The 21,799-nt window shown below is 28.7% G+C and overlaps 1 protein-coding gene across 2 annotated transcripts; it reads left to right on the plus strand.

Annotated features, from left to right (window-relative positions):
* The first annotated feature begins 336 nt into the window (after positions 1–336).
* On the plus strand, positions 337–1,559 carry LOC129301784 (ABC transporter C family member 3-like). Of its 2 annotated transcripts, none has more exons than XM_054940373.1 (3): positions 337–721; positions 803–1,052; positions 1,147–1,559. In XM_054940373.1, the coding sequence occupies exons 2-3, from the start codon at positions 803–805 to the stop codon at positions 1,254–1,256; spliced, it is 360 nt and encodes a 119-aa protein (XP_054796348.1). In that variant the 5' UTR covers positions 337–721; the 3' UTR covers positions 1,257–1,559. The 2 variants fall into 2 exon arrangements, with proteins under 2 accessions (XP_054796348.1, XP_054796349.1); XM_054940374.1 differs by having other exon boundaries at positions 343–721; positions 813–1,052.
* Positions 1,560–21,799: the final 20,240 nt, after the last annotated feature.

The raw sequence follows: 21,799 nt of genomic DNA on the forward strand, positions 1-21,799 counted from the left end.
TGGAGGAATGAAAACTAGCATAGTAGGGAGAACAGGAAGTGGTAAAACAACTCTCATACAAACACTTTTCAGGATCACTGAGCCAACTGCTGGTTAAATTATGATTGACGGCATCAACATCTCATCAATTGGACTTCATGATTTGAGGTCTAGACTTAGCATTATTCCTCAAGATCCAACCATGTTTGAAGGCACAGTGAGAAGTAATCTAGACCCTTTGCAAGATTGCACAGACGAACAAATTTGAGAGGTAAGACCCTTCTATTAACATAAATATTTTGGATTAGTCTGCCGACAAGTGCCTGCTAACAAGTAAAGAAGAAGATGAAAGAAGACTAGTTGATAAGACAAAAAGTGGTGGAAAATAAAGTCTAAAAGCTAAAAAGAAGCCTAAACCTATATTGTCTCCTTACTTTTCCATTTTGTCAAAAGTAATTTTGTCTTCTTGTAATAATTAGGGTTACTTTTTATCAACAATTTATCAACAATTAACTATAGTCATGTAACTAGGGTTAAAATTATGTAACCAGGGTTGATAAAAGTTTGTAATATTTGCCAATAAAATATGCATACACTAAATGTTAGTTTGTTTTCCCAAAATTAAACTTGTATCTGTTTCTTAATAAGGCTTTACCTTCATTGATTGACATGCTTTTAGGCTCTGGATAAGGTCAGCTTGGAGATGAAGTTCGAAAGAAAGAAGGAAAGCTAGACTCTACAGGTTTGCCATATTTTTCTTGATCATGAAGAGACATTATATTATGTTTTATCCTGGAAATGAAAACTGATTGCTTTTGTGAAGATGGGTGCAGTTAGCGAAAATGGTGAGAATTGGAGCATGGGTCAGAGGCAATTGGTGTGCCTTGGTAGGGTCCTACTTAAGAGAAGTAAGGTGTTGGTGCTTGATGAAGCTACTGCATCAGTTGATACTGCCACAGATAATTTGATTCAGCAAACTCTTCGGCAATACTTCTCTGAGTGTACAGTCATTACCATTGCACATAGAATAACTTCTGTTCTTGACAGCGATGTGGTTCTGCTTCTCAATCAAGGTCAGCTAAGTTGCTTATTCTTCTTCTTTGAACCTCTCTAGTTTCTATTCTTGGATTTGCTATATGTCCTTTTCATACGATCTCCATGAAGCAGGACTTATTGAAGAGTATAACTCACCAGCAAAATTACTAGAGGACAAGTCATCTTCCTTTGCTCAGCTTGTTGCAGAATATACCATAAGATCCAAGTCCAGTAGTTTCTAGCTAGATGATGACGAGAATTTGGGGAAATGAGCCAAATTATAATACAATAATAAATTGGTCAGAACATAAGTCCAGTAGTTTCTATATTTGTATTGTTGTTTATAATTAGGTTGCTTTTAGAACTATGTAAGCATGGAAAGTTAACGCTTATACTTACTAATGAAAGAAACAAAGGAAATTGTTATTGGGAGTACTTAATAATCATAAGTTGTTGAAGTCTTATGTCGTCCCCCCGTTTTAGTTATTATGGGGAATAAAAATTTGTCTATGCATTCGTAATAATTATCACTTAATTTATCATTATTTGCGATTCAACTTCATGAATGTGATAATTTTGAATAAGTTTTCTTTGAAGAGCAATGATCAGCACCAGCTGGTAGTAAAAAGAAATGGTCGGAAGAATTGCCACCTAATTTAGGATTAGGCACAACTCACTTCTTTTAATGCTGAGTTTGTTTTTTTTTAATTTAGAATAAAAATGATATGTCAAATACAACAAATAAGAAATTTAACATGTGAAGTTGTGATTTGCTGTTTTATTATTGTGAATATAAACAGAAAAGTAAATATTTAAATAAAATTTGTGAATCATTTACTTTCAAGGACAATTTAATAATTTATATAAATTCATTAATTACAAAAAAGTCTCTATAAATTTATAAAAAATTATGACATTTTAAAAGATGAATGATCATTTATATATTTTAAAGATATTTTATTATTATTTTTTCATTTTTAAAATGCCTTGTCCCACTAAAAGAAGGGGGGGGGGGGGAGGACTTGTGATTGTCACCGCCAGGAAGACTGTTGCCACCGGTAGCCGAAAAGAAAAGTATGACACCATGACCCCTTAATTCACTAAAACGAGTTATTGTTCAATTTTTTAAAACTTAACTATAGGGAATTAATAATGACACTTTCGATGTCAACAACTTTTATAGAAAGGCTTGTAAACTAAATTTACAATATATGCATATATTATTTAGCATAATATTGAATATTTAAAAAATTGATTTCAATTGAATAGAATTGAATTGAAGGGAGAATGATAGAGAGCTCCCAAAATAATGAATTAATTTAGCTTAGGTTTCGAGTGTCAAACTTTAAAAATTTATAAATTTGACTCTCAATTTTACAATTTCGTTATGATAAATTTGTAACTTATTTTTTAAATTTTAACATGATTGATGAATAAATAAATTTGTTTTCCTTGTTAAAATTTAAAATACGAGTTGCAAATTCATCATAAAAAAGTTGTAAAATTAAAAACCAAACTTATAAATTTATGAAGTTTGGCATTTAGAATCCCAATTGAATTAATTGATCATTTTGAGATCTCAATATCATTCTCTCTTAAATTAAATTATTGGGTTGGCTAGAATATTGGCTTCATGTTTGTTCTTCTTTTTAGGTACAGGGCAGGGGTTTAGGGGAAAAACAAACTAAACTAATTATTTTTTAAAAAAATTAGACTAGTTGTGATAATAACAAAGTTTAACAAGTATAAATTCTAAATCGGTTAATGTCACAGTCGATTTAGAAAGCTACAGATTTTAAACCAATTGTGACAATTTAGAATGCACTAATTTTTAAATAGGCTGATTTGAACAATTGGTTTAGAAAGTTTTTTTTTTTTTAAGAAAAAGACTTTTGGGATAGTTTTTAAAATGGTTTGGAAATTCATTTTATAAATTGGTCATAAAATTACCTATCTAAGCCAACTTCACTATCGAATTGGCAAATCAATTATATAAGCTTTAATTTCTTTGTTTTTTTTTTGGTGCTAGTGAAAGGGGTTGATAATAACAAAATAAAATTATGAGGACTAAAAATAAAATGAAATCAAAGTATAGAGACTTCCTAATATATATTTCACTTTTATGTGAATTTTGTCAATTTTTTTACCCAAAGCTTATCTTCTCGATAAATAGGTAAAGATAATCAGGTTCTAGCCATCCAACAAATTATAGGACAATCCCTCGATAAACTATGGGATAAAGCTATACCTTCGTGCACCGAAAAGCATCCGTATATACGATATAGATTTTTATCTACTCCTTTTCTTAGACGAACTCTTGCCAATTGATTATGCAATATATAATACTCACTCATCTTACAATTTCATTATTTAAATATCAACACGTTGGGCTTACAATAATATGCTACCCAAGTGAGCATCAATATTATTTTCACCATCATTTTCCATTTCAATTTTCAATTTTATAATATGTTTCCATTTCTCATTTAGCTACACATAAAATACTTGCATATCAGTACAACCATGCTATCATCACATCAATGTCACACACTTCTCATTTCAATTACATGCCATCATTTGCAAAATGTTTTGAATCCAAGTCCACATTTCAAGTCAAAACAAGATATATACACTAATTTTAAAACGTTCTTTCATACTCACAATTCAATCATGCATACAAGTAACGCATTTTCATATTAGAAACTCAATTAATAAATAATTACTTAAAATAGGGTTTTTTCAGTTATCTCAAACTTTTGAGAGGTTAAGGATTTACCCCTGAATGTATGCTTCCAAGCTTGTTTTCCAAGCCAAATGCGGTGCTCCGATGATTAATTTATAATGTATCAAGTCTAACTTATCAACATTGTCAAATACACACCTGTAAGACTTCACTTTCCACTTCTAAAATACCTAATACCCTTATTTCTCATATTTAGGCTTACCTATTAGATATATTAGCTCTCTTTAGCTCTCAATAGCTTCACTAAACCTTCAAATTTCCATTAATGTCTAAACCCATAATTTCTAGGTTTAAATACTCAAAACAACTCTCATTTACTCCATTTGAGTCATTGAGTTCAGACCCATAACCTATATGAACTAAAAATTATTATTCCAACTCAAACCTTAACCAAAAACTTCAGGAAAATGGGTTGGAAAGGGAGAAAAGGAGGTTAGGAAACTTACTTTTACAGTTTGGTAGCTTCAAAATACCTCTGATCCTTTTAGAAATGAAGCTCTAACAGAGCTCTCTTTGTCTTCTTTGTTTCTCTCTCAATCCCTCTTTTCTTTCTTCTATTTTTTGAATCAAATTCATGACTAAATGCTACAAAAAATAGGCCATGCGGCATGTGGCACAGGGAGGTTCTTCCTCTCTGTTTATTTCATTGAGCCACAACAGACCATGCACACACCGCAGCGCGTGATGTAGAAACACACACCTTCATTTTTCTCTCCCTTTTTAGCTTACATGACCCTTACTTGGCCTTAGACTCACATCCTAAGGTCATTACCAAGCTCAAAAGGTCCTTTAATCCTCTTAATTCATTTCCTACCTCAATTTCACCAAATTAACCTTGATTAATTCATTAATAACCGAAATATTAAAATTTGGGATGTTACACTATGAATGGGAGAAGCTTGATTCAATTTTAATTTAGCCAAGAATTATTTTTATAGAAATGGAGTGATTGAATCAAGTTTTTTCTTCTACTTTATTGGCATTATTCTCGTGAATGTCTTTAAATAAGAATTCTTTGAGCCTCTTATTCTCAAGTTGAGACTGAGAATGAAGGCTCAAAGATTTGAGATATTGATGCGTTGTGGATCTCATAAGTCTAAAAATAAATTACATTTGGTCAAAATTGATGGGAAGGTTCTAGATAGTCTATTTATTATAGTAGAGGTAACCCAATACTCTTCAAAAAAATAGTTTGTGGCTAAATTTTTCCCTTTATACATGATGGTGGTGGAGTGCCACATGACATTTCTAGTCAAGCTTTGTGGCCCCACTTAACATCTATCAAGTGAAATTAATGGAGGCTATTAGATGCTCCGTTGTTTAAAATTAAAAATTTATTTCGCACCATCTTATAGTATAGGCTACCTAATATTCTTAGAAAAATAGTTGGTGACTACATTTACACATTAGTATAGTCACACCTCAAAATTAGGGATCTTGGGTAGTCCAATCACACGAACGGAGTCTTGTTTGATATTATAATCCATGGTTTTAATGGGAAGATGTAAGGAAGGTATAAGGTGAAATTGATCATGTATATGTGTTTACCTGATGTGTCATATGGTTATTAAGTTAATGGCAAGTTGTGGTAGTGAGTATACCATTGTTAAATAGTTATTTGTGTTATGGAAATGTGCATGGGATTAATAAATTAGGTTATGGTCACATGTCTATGTATCTTGTGGCAATGTACCTTATGGTTTGAGATGTGAAGTATGAAAGTTAGTTTAATTATGATATGATAAATTGTGTGGCATGTAAAAGTATATTCACACCTCTATTTCATTTATGTGTGTTTAAATTAATTGATATACAACTATATAGGATAGGTGTACCTTGATTACTAAGTAGCTAGATTCACACCTCTATTTCAATATTTTATAGGCTCTAGCTCTAGTATGGAAAGGAAAAAGCTTCCAAAGGCTTAAGAATCTAGGGTTCCTATTGTAAAGCCTCTTATCTTTAATTATTTTGTGCAATGGATAAGTATATTCTCGATTAGGATGCATTTTGTTTACACTTGCACTATATAGTTATTTATGATATCTAGAATGTATTTTGGACCCTAGGATATTATTTATGATAAATTGGAAATGTTGATATAGTCAAAATACTAGTGCAAGTATAGTAAAGTTGATTTAATCATAATATTAAATATTTATTATGAAATGCAATGCTAAAACCTTCCCATTCTATTTTTAGTATTAAAGGGGTTGAGGAGTAAAAATTTGATATTGTGATATATATGCGCAGGTGGTGTATTGTATAGGTAATCTTAAGTTCTGTATATGTATATGTGCATAAGTATAGTCTGAGTGTTAGGAATGACAATTGGCACTTGTATGGAATTTTGGACAACCTTGAGTTGTGAAAATTGTGAAAATGGTTGAAAATATGTTGGGTGTCCAACTTCCTTACATGACTTAATTTGAAGGTAAAACCTATGTCATTAGTTAGTTGTAAAAGAAGCTTTTCATAAACATTTAGATCATCTCATTCGAACTTTGGACGAAGAAATGGGGCACGTCAAAAGTTGTCCAATTTGCTGTCAAATGGCTCCTGTCTGATAACATGTAACACTTCGCAGCATGTGGTGCCTACACCATGGCATGTGGCATAGAGAAAGATCTGCTGCGGTGCATGTGCACATGCTATGACGTACTGGTCTATTTTTTTAGCCTTTGATATTTTTCAACTGTTTTTAAACTATTTCACTCCTCTAAGGTATCTTATGCTTTCAAACCATTACTTTACTCCAATTTAAAGTTTAATAAGTATTTTAAATTATTTTAAACTATAAAAATTTAGGATCTCATTTCTACAATTACAAACTTAGTAATTTTTATTATGGTTAGACCCTTAATTACCTTTGATTAGTTAATTAACTGTGATTGGTTAAGGGAGATATTTCACGTAGTAGTATCGCAATTCAAACTGCTGCTTTACTTGAATTGCCACAAAGGTTTAAACAAAATCTTGTATTCTTTCTTTTCTTTTTTCTACTTCATTGGTATCGTTCTAGTAAATATCTTCAAATAAAAACTATTTGAACTTCTTCTTCACAAGTTGAGATTAAGAATGAAAGCAAGAAGATTGGAGAGATTCACACGTTATGGATCTTATAAATTTAAAAATAAATGATGTTTGGTCAAAATTGATAGGCTGCATGTTTCATTTTTTTATAGCAGAGGCTACCAAGTGCTCCTCAAAAGATAATCCATGGTAGATTTGCACCTTTATTTGCTGAGGTAGAGTGTCATATGTCATTTTATCAAAAAATTGTGGGGCCCTACATGGAAGTTAATGTTCGTTAAATGAAAATTAAAAATGGCTACTGGATGTTAGGTTTTTTAAAGTTGAAAATTTACTTTGCATCATCTCAAAGTATAGGCTACTTAATGCTCTTGAAAAAATAGTTGGTGGCTCAATTTGCACATTTAGCCTTTTTCTTAAATAAGCATGGTATTTCTGAGTAGAAATGTATAAATTGAAGAGAAAATATAATTTTGGGTCCCTACATTTTATTCGAGTTTCCTGTAAATCCTTGCACTTTTTTTTGGTATTCTGGATCCCTATACTTTTATTTTTCATTATTTTAGATCACTATAACACCACTCATGAAAGGATCAAGAATATTGAAAAACAAAAGTATAGGGATCTAGATCACCAAAAAAAAAAAGCAAAGATCTATAGTCAAATTCAAGTAAAGTATAGGGGAACTAAAATATATTTTTCCTAATTGAATCAGTGGTGTGATATGCATGACCTTGCTCTTGCGGCATTCCAATTTTTTATATTGCTTTTCGGTCGATGGTGGTCTTTGCATAAGAAAATGACAATTGACAACACACAATGTTATGTTGTCATCATTTTATATATATATATATATATATATATATATATGTTGTGTTGTTATTTTGTTACAATTTATTATAAACAGAATTTGTAATATTTAATTGTATTATAAAAAATTTGTGTGTAATTTTTTATTTTTACATTGTCTTTCTGTCGATGGCTAGATGTGAATAATTGAATGGTCCGCCCAGTTATATAATTTTAGGTCTTTTTTATATTGAATAAAAAATGAAAATTATATATATCCTCACCTACTTTGAATATTTAATCTCCTGCTAAATGTGCAGGTAGACATTTTTATATGCTTATTGCCAGCATTTTATTTTAAAATCTAATATTTTATTCACTCACTTGAGATGGGAAACAGATGCGAAGGTGCCTCTCAATTTTTATAAAGGGAAATTGCCATAATGGAGCCTCATAATTTATCAGCATTTTAATCATGCACTTAAATTGCTGCGTTAATTTATTGAGTTATAATATATATATATATATATATATAAAAGGCCATTGACCTCGACTATACATAGCTTTAGTATTTGTGATTGGACTGAAGTATACATAGTCTTTTAATTTTACACAAAATTTTATTTTGTTCTTTTAATTTTATAAATATTGTTAATTTCATCTCAAAATTTTCTTACATCAAATTTTTAAAAATTGATAAAAAATTGTTAAATATTAACATATTAATTTAATTTTTTTAAATAATAATGACTGATACAAAAAATAATTATTTAAAATTAACAATACTAAGATTAAAAGACTGAAAAAAATACTTATAAAATTTAAAAACTAAATTAAAACTTTATATAGAGTTAATAAATTAAAAGTATACTTTAACTTTTGTGATTGTGACATGTTTAATTAAAAAAAATTAATCTATAGATCTTTATACTTTTTTAATTTTAAATTAAATCCTTATAGTTTATTTTATTTTAATCAAACTTATAAATTTTGACCAATAAACTGTTAATTGCTAAGAATTAAAATTTATTATTTTTCTTTTAAAAAAATGAAATTAATAACTCTTATATTTTTATTAAAATATAATATAACTTTAGAATTAATTACATAACTCTTATAAATCATAATTTGGTGGTCCTTATAATTTTTTCAATTTTAAATTAGATCTCTTTATATTGTTTTAATCAAATCTTCGTAGTTTTTGTCACTTAAATATGTTAATCATTGATCTATAAAAATGCAAATATTATATGAATAAAATTAAATTTTCTATAAATTTTAAAAGCATTTTTGTTTTAAAAAAGTTAATAATTCTTTAATAATTTTAATTATCAAGGATTAAAAAATTTCATTGAGCAAACTAAAAGGGATTAATAAAACAAAATAAATTAAATGGACTAATTTAAAATTGAAGGAAATTAGAAGGACCTGCAAATTAATTTTTCTTATAATTAATGTTGGTGATTTATCATTGGAAAATGTAAGTTATTACTTCTATCCCTATATATAAAATATTTTTAACTAAATTTTATATACTAATAAAAGTTTTTTATTTAGTTGAACTCACATAAAAATATAATAATTTTTCAGTTTTACCCCTAATAATCTCATAATTAATATCATGATGATTGTAGGAAAAATATATAATTAATAATCTATTTCATTTTTCAAAGCAGGGTAAAATTATCTAATTACTTAAAAATATTATTATCACCTCTTATATTTAAGGATAAAATTAGTTTATAGAAAACACTTTATATATAAGGACAAAGGGAGTAATAATTATTGATCAAAATCCTCTAAATTTCATTCTTCAAAATCTTCTCAATTTGAGACCATTTGAAAAAAGACAAAACTGCTCACTTAATTTAATGTCTGATCTATTATTTTTCAGTAGACTTGTATAAATTATATCGTATGTTCGGTCAATGATTAATTAAAAAAAATTGACGAAAATTTTTTAAGTCTGAAGTCTTTATCAAAGACATTAAAAAAAAAAACGTGATTACCAAAGACATTAAAAAAACGAAAAGAATACTTGTTTTCAAGACTTTATTATAAGAAAAACAAGTAGAATTATTTTATAACCCTATTCTCAACAATTTGTTTTAAATTTAATATTTTAACATCGATTTTTTATGCTTATTAGTCACTGAGCAGTCATCAATACATTTTCTTTTTTTCAGCCGGCACAGCTATTAGAACCATTAATTGCGAAAGTTTGAAATTATGTAAGGCAGGGCCTAAAATAAAAGATATAAAATATAAGGTATGCTTAAAGATATTCATGAGTGTAAAAAAAAAAGAAAAAATAACAATAAAATTCATCTAATTAAAATATATAAATGATAATTTAATACATCAAAATGTTATAATTCTCTTGAAGTCCCTAGAAACTTTTCTGTTATTAATGAATATATATAAATTATTAAATTATCCTTATGAAAATAAATGATTCACAACTTTTCTTCTTATATTCACAACTTTTTTTCTTATATTCACAATAATACAATAGCAAATAAAAAATTTAATATACAAAGTTGTAATTTGTTGTTACATTATTGCCAATATAAGAAAAAAAAGTTGTAAATACAAGAAAAAAAATTGTAAATTATTTATTTTTAACAAAGGTAATTTTATAAGTTATATAAATTCATTAATGATAGAAAAGTCCCTAAAAACTTCATGAAAATTATGATATTTTAAGGGATCAAATTATCATTTATATATTTCAAAGGGATTTTATTATTTTCCCTAAAAAAAATAAAAAGCTGAATAACTTATTAAATCTTATACATAATAAAATATAAAAAATATCACTATTGATAAAACAGTGAAATAAGTGGCATGGGTCTACTGTTGCATTTTATTTAAATTTAAATTTAACTGGAAAATGTCTTGTATGGTGTAAGATTAGGAAGAAATTTACTTATTTCTTTATCTATTTCATTTGTCTCTTTACATTAAGTGGATATATATTTTATGAGAAGTTCTAACGTATAAAATGTGACTCTCATATTCAATGAATAATATATTTTATTAGGCCATAACATAACGTATAAAATGTGACTCTCATATTCAATGAATAATATATTTTTATTAGGCCATAACATATTATAATTACTTTAATTTTTTTTTAGCAAACTTCACTCTCTTAGATTGAAAACATATAGATATTTTATTACAATAATTGAATAAAAACAATAGAGTAGATGTGGAAGGTTTTTCCATAGTTGAATAAAGCATTTGGGCTTTGGCCACATATTTTACCAAAAAAAAATATAGACTACCACCTCCATTTAAATATATAAGGTATTTTTTGAGAAGTTGAATGTTCAAAAATATAAGGTATTTTTAATCTTTTGAGGTGTAATCATTGCTTTTTTTCAAAAGTATCCCTATTGATAATGACTTTATATTTATTGTAGGGTATTTAATAAGGATAAATATGAAAAAATATAGTTAGTTTGAAAATAGATAACTACTTTATTAGGGGTGAGATTTAGTTAAAAATACCTTATATTTTTAAACAAAAGAAATAGATCTTTGTATAACGAATTAATATTCAAAACCCCATTATTATGCATTAAATATAATTGCTTTTAATACAAGTATATACAATTAAAAAAGAAACTTATTGTTTTTTACAATTTTTGTTTTTACTTTTGTGTTTGTTAAACATATGAACGCATTATTTCATTTTTGAACTTATTACTTGAAAAAAAATAAAGATAATTTGAAAACTATAGAAATATAAAATATGTTAGTATGATATCATAAAATATAATATAAAAAATTATTTTTAAATAATAGCAATCACTGTGCTCAAACGTACTTTTTTTTGAAAAAAAATGAAAAAGGATAAGAAAAGCAAAAAAAATGCAATAATAAGCCCTATAACACTGTTCATTTCGCTGTTTTACGAATAGTAACGTTTATTATATTTTAGATAAGACAAAATAAGATTATTCTTTCCTCAGCTTTTTTTTTGACAACATTTTTTGGCTTTGCTTATCTTTTTTTCCATTTGTTAAAAAAATTAAAGCATGTTTGACCACTTTGACTACTATTATTCAAAAATTATTTTTATGATATCATACTTACATATTTTATATTTATATATTTTTCAAATTATTTTTAATTTTTTTCAAGTAATAAGTTAAAAAATGAAACAATGTGTTCATATTTTTAAAATGTACTAAAGTGAAAAAAATTTGTAAAAAATAATAAGTTTTTTTTATTACTCACATTTATATTCCTGTTGAAGGTATATTTAAGGCAGAATGACAAGGATTCGAATTTTAATTGGTTATACAAGGATCTACTTTATATTGTTTTTTTTTGTGTGGGTAAAATATGTGGCCAAACCCCAAAATCATTATCCAACTATGAAGAAGCCTTCAATCTACTCTATTGTTTTTATTCAATTATTGTAATAATATTTTATGCAATCTAAGAAACTGAAATTTGCTGAAGGAAAAAAAAAATTAAAGCAATTATAATGTATTATGACCTACTAAAAATATACCATTAATTGAATATGAAAGTCACATTTTATAAGTTAGAACTTCTCATAAAGATACGCACCCACTTAATGTACAGAGACAAACCAAAAACATAATGAAATAAGTGAATTTCTCCTAAAACCTATACATTACATGGGGCATTTTTTTAGTTTATAAAAAAATTGCCTTCCTTTTCATTACCGTATTAAGTGCATTAAATTTTAACATATCATTAATCACAATGTCAATGAGCAAACAATAAACCATTTATACACCAAACAATATCTAAATATTACTTTTATTTTTGACATGAAATTTTTTTAAATATATTACTTACTCTTTCTTGTCCAAAATATAAGCAATTTAGTATTTGTAAAAAAAAATCTCATTTTATCCCTTATATTTTTTTGGCTAGAAATTTTTATCTCTTGTAAAATATTTTTTTTTTGTGTGTGTAATTTATAATCTTCTTCTCATTCATCACAAATTAGAACTAAAGGTATGAAGGAAAAATAATATCTATTTTCATGAGAATAAAGATTTTATTAATTTGCAAAATCTTGTTAAAATTAAAGTTGCTTACATTTTAGACTAGAGTTAAGGGTGAAAATAGGCATGAGCTTGTCTGGTAGGTTAGAAACTTAAATCTAGCCTAAAACTTGTATAAGATTTTTTTCTTTCAAAGCTCAAGCTTGAGCCTTTCTAAAACCTAGCCAACTTTAAAAGCCTATTTAAAAGCTTACTTAAAAGTAAGCATTTTAAATAAAGTTACATATTAACTTTAAATGTCTCAAATATGCTTTAAAACTATTAAAGCCTACAAAAACACAATCTAATTTATCGACTACATTATATAATCAAGAAGACTTACCAACTAAACTATATAATAATTAAGAGGACTTACCAACTATAATATAATACAAAAATAAAATAAATAAAATTATATATAAGTCTAATTTAATTGAAAATATAACCAATAAATTAAAAATAAAAGAGAATAGATTGATTAAAAATTAAATGATCGTGAAACTGATATATTATCAATTTATCATATAAAAGCTAATAAAAAAATATAAGTGAGGAAGAAAATGTTTAGTGCTTTCAAGTTGGAGGAAGAATGAAAAGACATGAGCTGAACAAAGGGGACGAAGTAGATTATTTCATAATTACTAAATTAAATATTATGTTTAATATTACATAATAATAATAATAATAATAATAATAATAATAATAATAATATATGTAAATATGTCGGCATGTTAGGCTGATATGATAGGCTTTATAAAAATAGGCCTGATTTATTTAATTAAATTGTCCAAATTAGATGCTTGAACTTGGCTTGGCCTGTTTGCATATTTAATAAACAGGCTAGGTTAAATACAAAGTAAGTCAAGTTATCAAAGGTTTGACTTACTTTGACTCCTAATTGGATGGAGTGTATTTTAGCCTCAAAAAAATATGTTATTTAAGAGTGTGTTTATGAGAAAAGATCGTAATTGTTTGGTTATAATTGGGACTATATATTAGTTGAGATTAAATTAAAAATTCAAATTTAATAATAATAATAATAATAATTATTATTATTATTATTATTATTATTATTAGATAATATAATGATTCATTATGTAATACTCAAAATAAATTAAATAAAAGTAATTATATTAATTTTTAAATTGAATCTTTTCATGGTGAGGGTACTGAGGTTGAATAAATCCACCAAAAATGATTTCATAAAGAAAGAAATTTTTTAGAAATATCAATCATAAAATATACATGGTAAATGAATATATTACCTCATGAACTTTAAATTCAGTGACACCGTAAATCTTAAACTTATTTATTGTGTAAATTGATCTCTCAACTTTTAAAAAAAATGCAATATGGTCCCTAAAATTAACAAAAGTTAACATTGATGCTTAGTTGATCAGAAAATAATAAAAAATAACCTCAAAAATTACAATAAAAGATTATGGTCATTTTCTACAATTTTTTAGCTCATTATCTGTAATTTTTGAACCTTTTATTATAATTTTTTGTCATTTATGTTATTTTTTGGTCCACTAACAGTCAAAAATAATTTTTATTAATGACAAGGGCCAAATTGTACAATTTTTAGAAGTTAAGAAAATAATTTAAATAATAAATGAGTTTAGAATTTATGTATTATTTGATCTAAAGTTGAGGGAATAATTTGTTCATTTATCTTAAAATATATATATAATATATAATCAGTCATAATATTACATCATAAATAATGACAAAACTTATTTTTCAGACTTCACACTACTACAGAAAGGTGTATAATTGACGTTTATTTGAAAAAAAATAATAAATAAAAAAAGGCGGAGAATATTTGACGGTTTTTATGAAATAAGTGTCAAATATTTAAGTAAATACTTGATGGTTATTTAAAGATAACCGTTAAGTATATATATTTGACGTTTTTTATAAATAACCGTCATATAAAGCTAAAATTTACACGTCAGTCTTCAATAAACAAACGTCAAATTAATAGTAGAAAAAAAAATTAAATTTTTTCACATACTTGACGCTTGTTTTAAAATAACCGTCAAGTTTGTCTGCCATATACTTGACGGTTGTTTTAAAACAAGCGTCATATATGTAATACTTGACGGTTATTATGAAATTATTGTGAAATAACTCTCAAGTATTATCATTTAAATTCCCTCCAAATTTTTTTTTCGCTCTCTATTTCTGCAAATCCTTCGTCTTTAGAAACAAACCCAAAGCCACCGAAACCTATTTTTCGACACTCTAACTGCCAAAAAACACATTTTCGGTCTCGATTCTTGAGGGGTTTTTGATTCTCAGCCTCCATCAGTCTCGTGGGCACTCGTTCGTTTGGATTCTCAGTCTCTATCACTCTGCAACAGACTCTCGTCTCTGTTTTTCTGCATAGTCGATGTTCCCTCTTCTTGTTGAGGTAGGTTCTTGCTTTCCCAATCATTAATCTTCATTTTGAATGTATGGGTTGTTGATTTTGATTTTCATATGTAATAAATAATTTTTGTGTTATTCATTTTGATCTGCATTGTTGTTCTTCCCAGTGAGTGTTTGAAGTTTTGAGTTTTTGGGTACTTAATTATTGAATTAAGGGATCATCCAATTATTTTGTTGATATGAGGAGATTCATTAAGGATATAAAAATAGTATACCACCTAATTACCTTGTTTTTAATATTTTTGATATTTTAAATTGATATTTATATAGTGTTGATGTAGTTTAATATGATTTTAATTAAAATTGAGTTTCTTATTAATGTTGTTATTATTGTTGTTGGATCATATATAGTCTCATTATGGATAACTTGTTTTTTTTAAAGGCATAAAGACCTGGTAATACTCATTTTAAGCCGTTATATATACTATTAATTTTTTAAATTATTCTTGAATATAACTTTATGTATTTGTTGTTGTGGATGCTGTTGTTGTTGTCATTTAGATTAATAGAAAGAGGGGATAAGGCCCGGGAAACTCTCTTTTTTAAGTTGTTATGCTGCCGAAATTATTTCAATCGCTAGCATTAAAATATAATTATTAGTTTTAAACAAGATTAAAGAGGGAATGTGCAAACATGTGGTTAGTGACTTATTGACTAATTGATCTTTGTATCTAATTCTCCTATTATCTAGGAGTAGTCAAAGTCACTAATCATATTTTCCTCTTAATCTTTCTAGGAATTATGGATAAGGAATGGATGTCTGTCAATCGTCTATCCAAGGAATATTGGGATGGGGTGGCAAATTTTGTTAAGCTTGTAGTTAAGCATGTGGAGGATCCTACTAGGATTGTTTGCCCATGTTTAAAGTGTGGTCTTGTGAAGCGGGTTAGTCCAGATACTTGTGAAGAACACCTAGTGATTAATGGGATGGATCAAAGTTACAAGTGTTGGACAATGCATGGAGAGACAAGAGATGATATTGGTTGTAGCCAGAAGCATAATGAAAGTTGTGCATAATCTCTTGATGATTTTGATACATGTATACTTGAGGAAGATTGTCTTGAACAGATGGCCAAAGCAGTTGAAAAGGACCTCGAGGATTATCCGAAAATGTTTGAGAAGTTGAAAAGTAATGCGAAGACACCGTTGTATGCTGGTTGTAGTGCATCAAAGTTGTCAGCAGTGTTAAAATTGTACAACATGAAGGCAAAACATGGATGGAGTGATGCAAGCTTTACTGAGTTACTTGGGTATTTGAAAGTAGAATTACTTCCTAAGGAAAATGAGCTTCCTTGTCGAACATATGACGTAAAACAAGTATTGCGATCAATTGGCATGAGTTATGAAAAGATACACTCGTGCCCTAATGATTGCCTTTTATTTCAGAATGAATATGCGTTGTTAACCGAGTGTTCGAAGTGTAATGCCTCATGCTACAAGCAGAACGGATCAAGTCCTGTGAAGGCACTATGGTATTTTCCAATCGTGCCTAGATTTAAATGCATGTATAGCAGTGCAGAAATTGCGAAAAACTTAACATGGCATGCGGATGAAAGGATAAAAGATGGCATGCTTTGTCATTCTGCTGATTCTCCACAATGGAGAAAGATTGATTATGAATACCCTGAATTTGGGGAAGAGAGTAGAAATCTATGCCTTGCATTGTCTACCGACAGGATGAATCCTCATGGGATTCAAAGTAGTAGCCACAGCACTTGGCCAGTCATTTTGGTGATTTATAACCTTCCTCTATGGCTTTACATGAAGCGCAAGTATATGATGTTGTCCATGCTAATTGTGGGACCCAAGCAACCTGGGAATGACATAGACATATATTTGGCTCCTCTAATTGATAACTTGAAGATCATGTGGGAGTCAGGTATGGAGGTATATGATTGGTATAGAGAAGAAAGATTTAATTTAAGAGCTATGCTCTTCGGTATAATCAATGACTTTCCTGCTTATGGCAATCTGTTAGGGTATAGCATTAAAGGGCAACTTGGATGCCCTATTTGTGAAGAGGAAACACATTCTATGAGGCTTCAGCATGGGATGAAGAATGTTTACCTAGGCTACCGTAGGTTTTTACACCAAAAACATCACTATTGGCGGTTGAGAAAAGCATTCAATGGAAATCCAGAAGAAGGTAAGACACCTTTACTGTTAACTGGTGATGAGTTGTTTGAGAAGATTAAGGATTTGGATATTGAATTTGGCAAACCATTTGCAAGGCACCTTGGGACAACCGAATGGAAGAAGAAATCTATTTTCTTTGAACTCCTTTATTGGACCACCTTAGATGTTCGGCATTTTCTTGATGTCATGCATATTGAAAAAAATGTCTGTGAGAGTCTTATTGGGACTTTACTCTAAGTGTCAGGAAAAACAAAAGATGACATAAAAGCAAGGTTGGACATGGTCTTTTTAGGAATAAGAGAAGAATTAGCACCCCAAGATAAGAGGAATCGTACCTTTCTCCCTCCGGCAACTTATACGCTACTTAAGAAAGAGAAAACTGCATTTTATGAGTTCCTTAATATAGTTAAAGTTCCTGAGGGTTACTCTTCAAACATAAAAAATATTGTATCAATGAAAGATTTGAAGTTGAAGGGCTTAAAGTCTCACGATTGCCATGTTTTAATGGAGGATTTCATTCCAGTTGCTATACGTGCAATTTTACCCCCTAAAGTATGAGGGACGATCATTAAGTTATGTTTGTTTTTCAAGTTCATTTGTAATAAAGTGATTAACCCACATAAGTTGCTAAGGTTGCAAGCTCGAATTGTATTAACACTGTGTGAGCTTGAGATGTATTTTCCACCGGCATTCTTTGATATTATGATCCACCTAACTGTTCACTTGGTTAGGGAGGTTCAAATGTGCGGGCCTGCTTATTTAAGATGGATGTATCCTATTAAGTGCTATATGAAGATTTTGAAAGGCTATGTGAAAAATTGAAGTCGACCGGAGGGTTGTATTGTTGAACTGTATATTTGTGAAGAGGCTGTTGACTTTTGTACTGAATACCTGAGTCATATTAGCTATGTTGGGCTTCTAAAGTCTCAACATATGGGTAGAATGAGTGGAGAGGGGATCATGGGAAACAAAGTCATTACTATGTCAAGTGTACAGTAGGAGCAAGCCCACTTATATGTGTCGCACAACACTGAAGAGATTGAAGAGTATGTAGGCAAGCATATGGCTGAACTTAGGAGGGACAATCTCAATAAATCAAAAATTTGGTATGTAGGGAACACAACAAAACTTTTACAAGATGGTTTAAGGAGCACATTCTTTAAAAGTTAAATGTTAATTCCAATTCAATTTCTAACAAATTGAGATGGTTAGCTAACGGTCCAAGTAGACAGGCCATTTCTTACACTGCTTACCTTATCAACGGATACACATTTTATACAAGGGAGCAAGATGATAGGAGCACAATGCAAAATAGTGGTGTAACTCTTGTAGCTCATTCCATGCATATTTCCAGCACTAAGGATAAAAATCCTATCTATGCAAACATGTCATACTTTGGTGTAATTGAGCATATATGGGATTTAGATTACATATCCTTTCGAGTTCCAGTCTTTGGGTGCAAGTGGATTAATCGAAAAAATGGCTTGAAATTTGATTACCAATTTGGCTTTGTACAAGTCAATTTAAACAAGGAAGGGTATAAGGATGAGCCTTTTATTTTAGCGTAACAAGCCAAATAAGTGTTTTATGTCCCTGACCCTGCTAATAAGGGGTGGTCTATTCTTATGTTACATGAAAAAATAAATGAAAATGTAGCAATTGAAGATGACCCATTCGAAAGGATATCAAATCAAAGTAACGACACTGTTGATGAAGCTCTATACATCAGAAATGATCACAATGAAGGCATTTGGATTTCAAATATAGTCGATTATATTTGAATTAATCATGGTTGATTAATCAAAGTAACCTTTGAATTAATTATGCCATTTTTGTTTCATGTTTGAATTAATATAGTCGATTATATTTGAATTAATCATGGTTGATTAATTTTTTGAAAGTTGATTATATTTCAAAATAACCGTTAAGTATCAATATAGTTGACGCTTGTTTCAAAACAAGCGTCAAGTATTTGTAAATATTTAACAGTTATAAGAAAACAAGAGTCAAGTATTTATGGCCAAAAGAACTGGCAGGTTTTGGCCATAAATACTTGACGCTTGTTTCAAAACAAGCGTCAAGTATTTATTCTGGGAAGTACATATTTACTTCATATACTTGAACAAGCGTCAAGTATTTATTCTGAGAAGTGCATATTTACTTCATATACTTGACGGTTTTTTTCAAATAACCATCAAGTATAAGATTAATACTTGACGGTTTTTAACCGTCAAGTATTATTTCTTTAATATATGTCGCACCCTTACTTGATTGTTAAAAACCGTCAAGTATTGTGAAAAATAAGCGTCAAGTATGGGTATTTTCTGTGGTAGTGTCATGCAAAACACGAGAAAAATTGTCTAGTTTAATAAAAAGTAGATAAAATATTAATTAGTTTTTTAAAGACAGTAAAATAATAATTTGGCCCTTAAACTGACAGTCCATGAGCTTTGACATTCTAAACTCGTTCTTAGTGCATTTTCATCCCTAAACATTTAAAATTGTGACATTATTCCTGTTGCCGTTAATTTTGACAATTAGTTGATTAAAAAATTACATAAAAGAACTTAAAAAATTATAGAAAAGAATTAAAAAAATCACAAAAAAGACAAAAAAACATAGAATCTTAAACATCATATGAGCTGCTTAAAAATTTAACAAATTTTTAATTTTAATTTTATTAGCTATACATATTTTAAAAATAAAATGCTCTAATATTGAATAACATTTTCAACATTTAATATGATCAACAGGATAACAATGGACACAACCATTATTGAGGTACCCTATAAAAAGCACCAATACAAATACTCTTTCTCTACCTTATAAATGGAAACAAATGAGTAAAATACATATTTGGTTGGAACAAACATGAAAAATCTATAATGATATTAATATTATTTAGGGACAAATACTAGTGTTGGTTCTTATACTTTAACATATTTTGGTGTTAGTCCTTGTACACCTTTTCTGTTATTTCAAGTTCTTTAAATTTTATCTATCTACAACATTAGTCTATATATTTTTAAATATGACCATGAGGACTTAATGATGGCTAACATATGCAGAATATGCTCACTAATGTTAAAATTATGATGAGTTGTATAAAACATGAGTAGAAAACAAAAAAAAAAATAAACAGCATATTAAATTAGAATATTTAAATGTGCAATGTATGAAGCTTTAGAAGGGAAAAAAGAGGACAAAGGTGCAAATTTATCTTGCAACTTTCCCTCCAAGAGCACTTGGTGTCTTGAACTTCTTTTCGGAACAATATTAACCTAAAACTTTCTAAAATGGTGCAACATTACAATGGCATTAGAGTTGACCGTTTTGTCTGACTAGACTTGCCATGTGGCATTTAAAAAAATTATAAAGGTACAAATTTATCTTGAAACTTTTCCTTCAGGGAGCACTTGATATCCTTAACTTTTTTTTTTAAAACAATGTTGCCTTGTTAGAGTTGACTATTTTGTTTGACTTCACTTACCACGTGGTAGCCACATGGCATTTTTTTGAAAATTAAAAAAAAAAGAGTTATGCTTTGTCTTCATTAGCTTCTTCTTCTTTATCTACAACACTTAAAAGGCAAAATAACCAGAACAATAAGATGAAATTCAACATAAAAAACAATCAAACCCAGATTTTCAACATCAAAAAACAACCAAAGACAATGGGTAGAGAGAAAGAAAATAAAAAAACACAATTCAAGAATAATACAAAATATCCAAAAAAAACAAGAACAAAAAATAAAAAACTTAGATTGACCAACGCCAAGTAGGGAGAAATAACAATTCAGCGGGCGACAGCTATGAGGCTTCTCATTTAGCTCTAGTCTTGCAAATGCCGAGGTGGAGGAGGGAGGAATGAAAATAAGAAGAATGGCTGAATGTGAAGAAGGGAGAGTAATGTGCAACTGAGACATAAGGAGGGAGGAGACGGCATTTTTTTAATTTTTAAAAAATGCAACGTGGCTACCACATGGCAAATAAAGTTAAACAAAACAGTCAATTTTAACAATAGGGCAACAGTACTTCTAAAAAAAGTGAGGATATGGCGCCCTTGGAGGAAAAGTTTTAGAGTAAATTTGCACCTTTATTATTTTTTTATTTTTTAAAAAATGCATGTGGTAGTCACGTGACAAGTCCAGTCAGACAAAATGATCAACAAACAATCAACTCTGATAGCAGGGTAATATTGTAGTAGTTTGAAAAGTTTTAGGGTAATGTTGCTAAAAAAAGATTTAAAATACCCGATACTCTTGGAGGGAAAATTCAAGAGTAAGTTTGTACCTTTATCCAAAAAAAAAAAAACACAGTTAGGGCAAACAAATAGACAAATTAGTATCCATTTTGCTCATACAATATCCAACTCATTATAATTTTATCAATTTGAAAAGAAAATTAAATATAATTATGTATACATTAGTAAATTTAACTCCATCAGTGATGATAAAGAGCAACATTACATATATATGAAATTTAAGGAACTTGGAGCACTAAAAAAAAAAAAACACAGGGACTAACACCAAAATATACTAAAAGTATGGGAAACAAAAATTATATTTTTTTTAATTATCCATCATAAATTTTACACACTCGTGGTCTTTGATGTAAGT

This window comes from Prosopis cineraria, unplaced genomic scaffold (genome assembly GCF_029017545.1).
Source record: "Prosopis cineraria cultivar Desert tree isolate PC_DT_omini unplaced genomic scaffold, ASM2901754v1 PC2, whole genome shotgun sequence".
In the NCBI taxonomy this organism is placed as follows: domain Eukaryota; kingdom Viridiplantae; phylum Streptophyta; class Magnoliopsida; order Fabales; family Fabaceae; genus Prosopis; species Prosopis cineraria.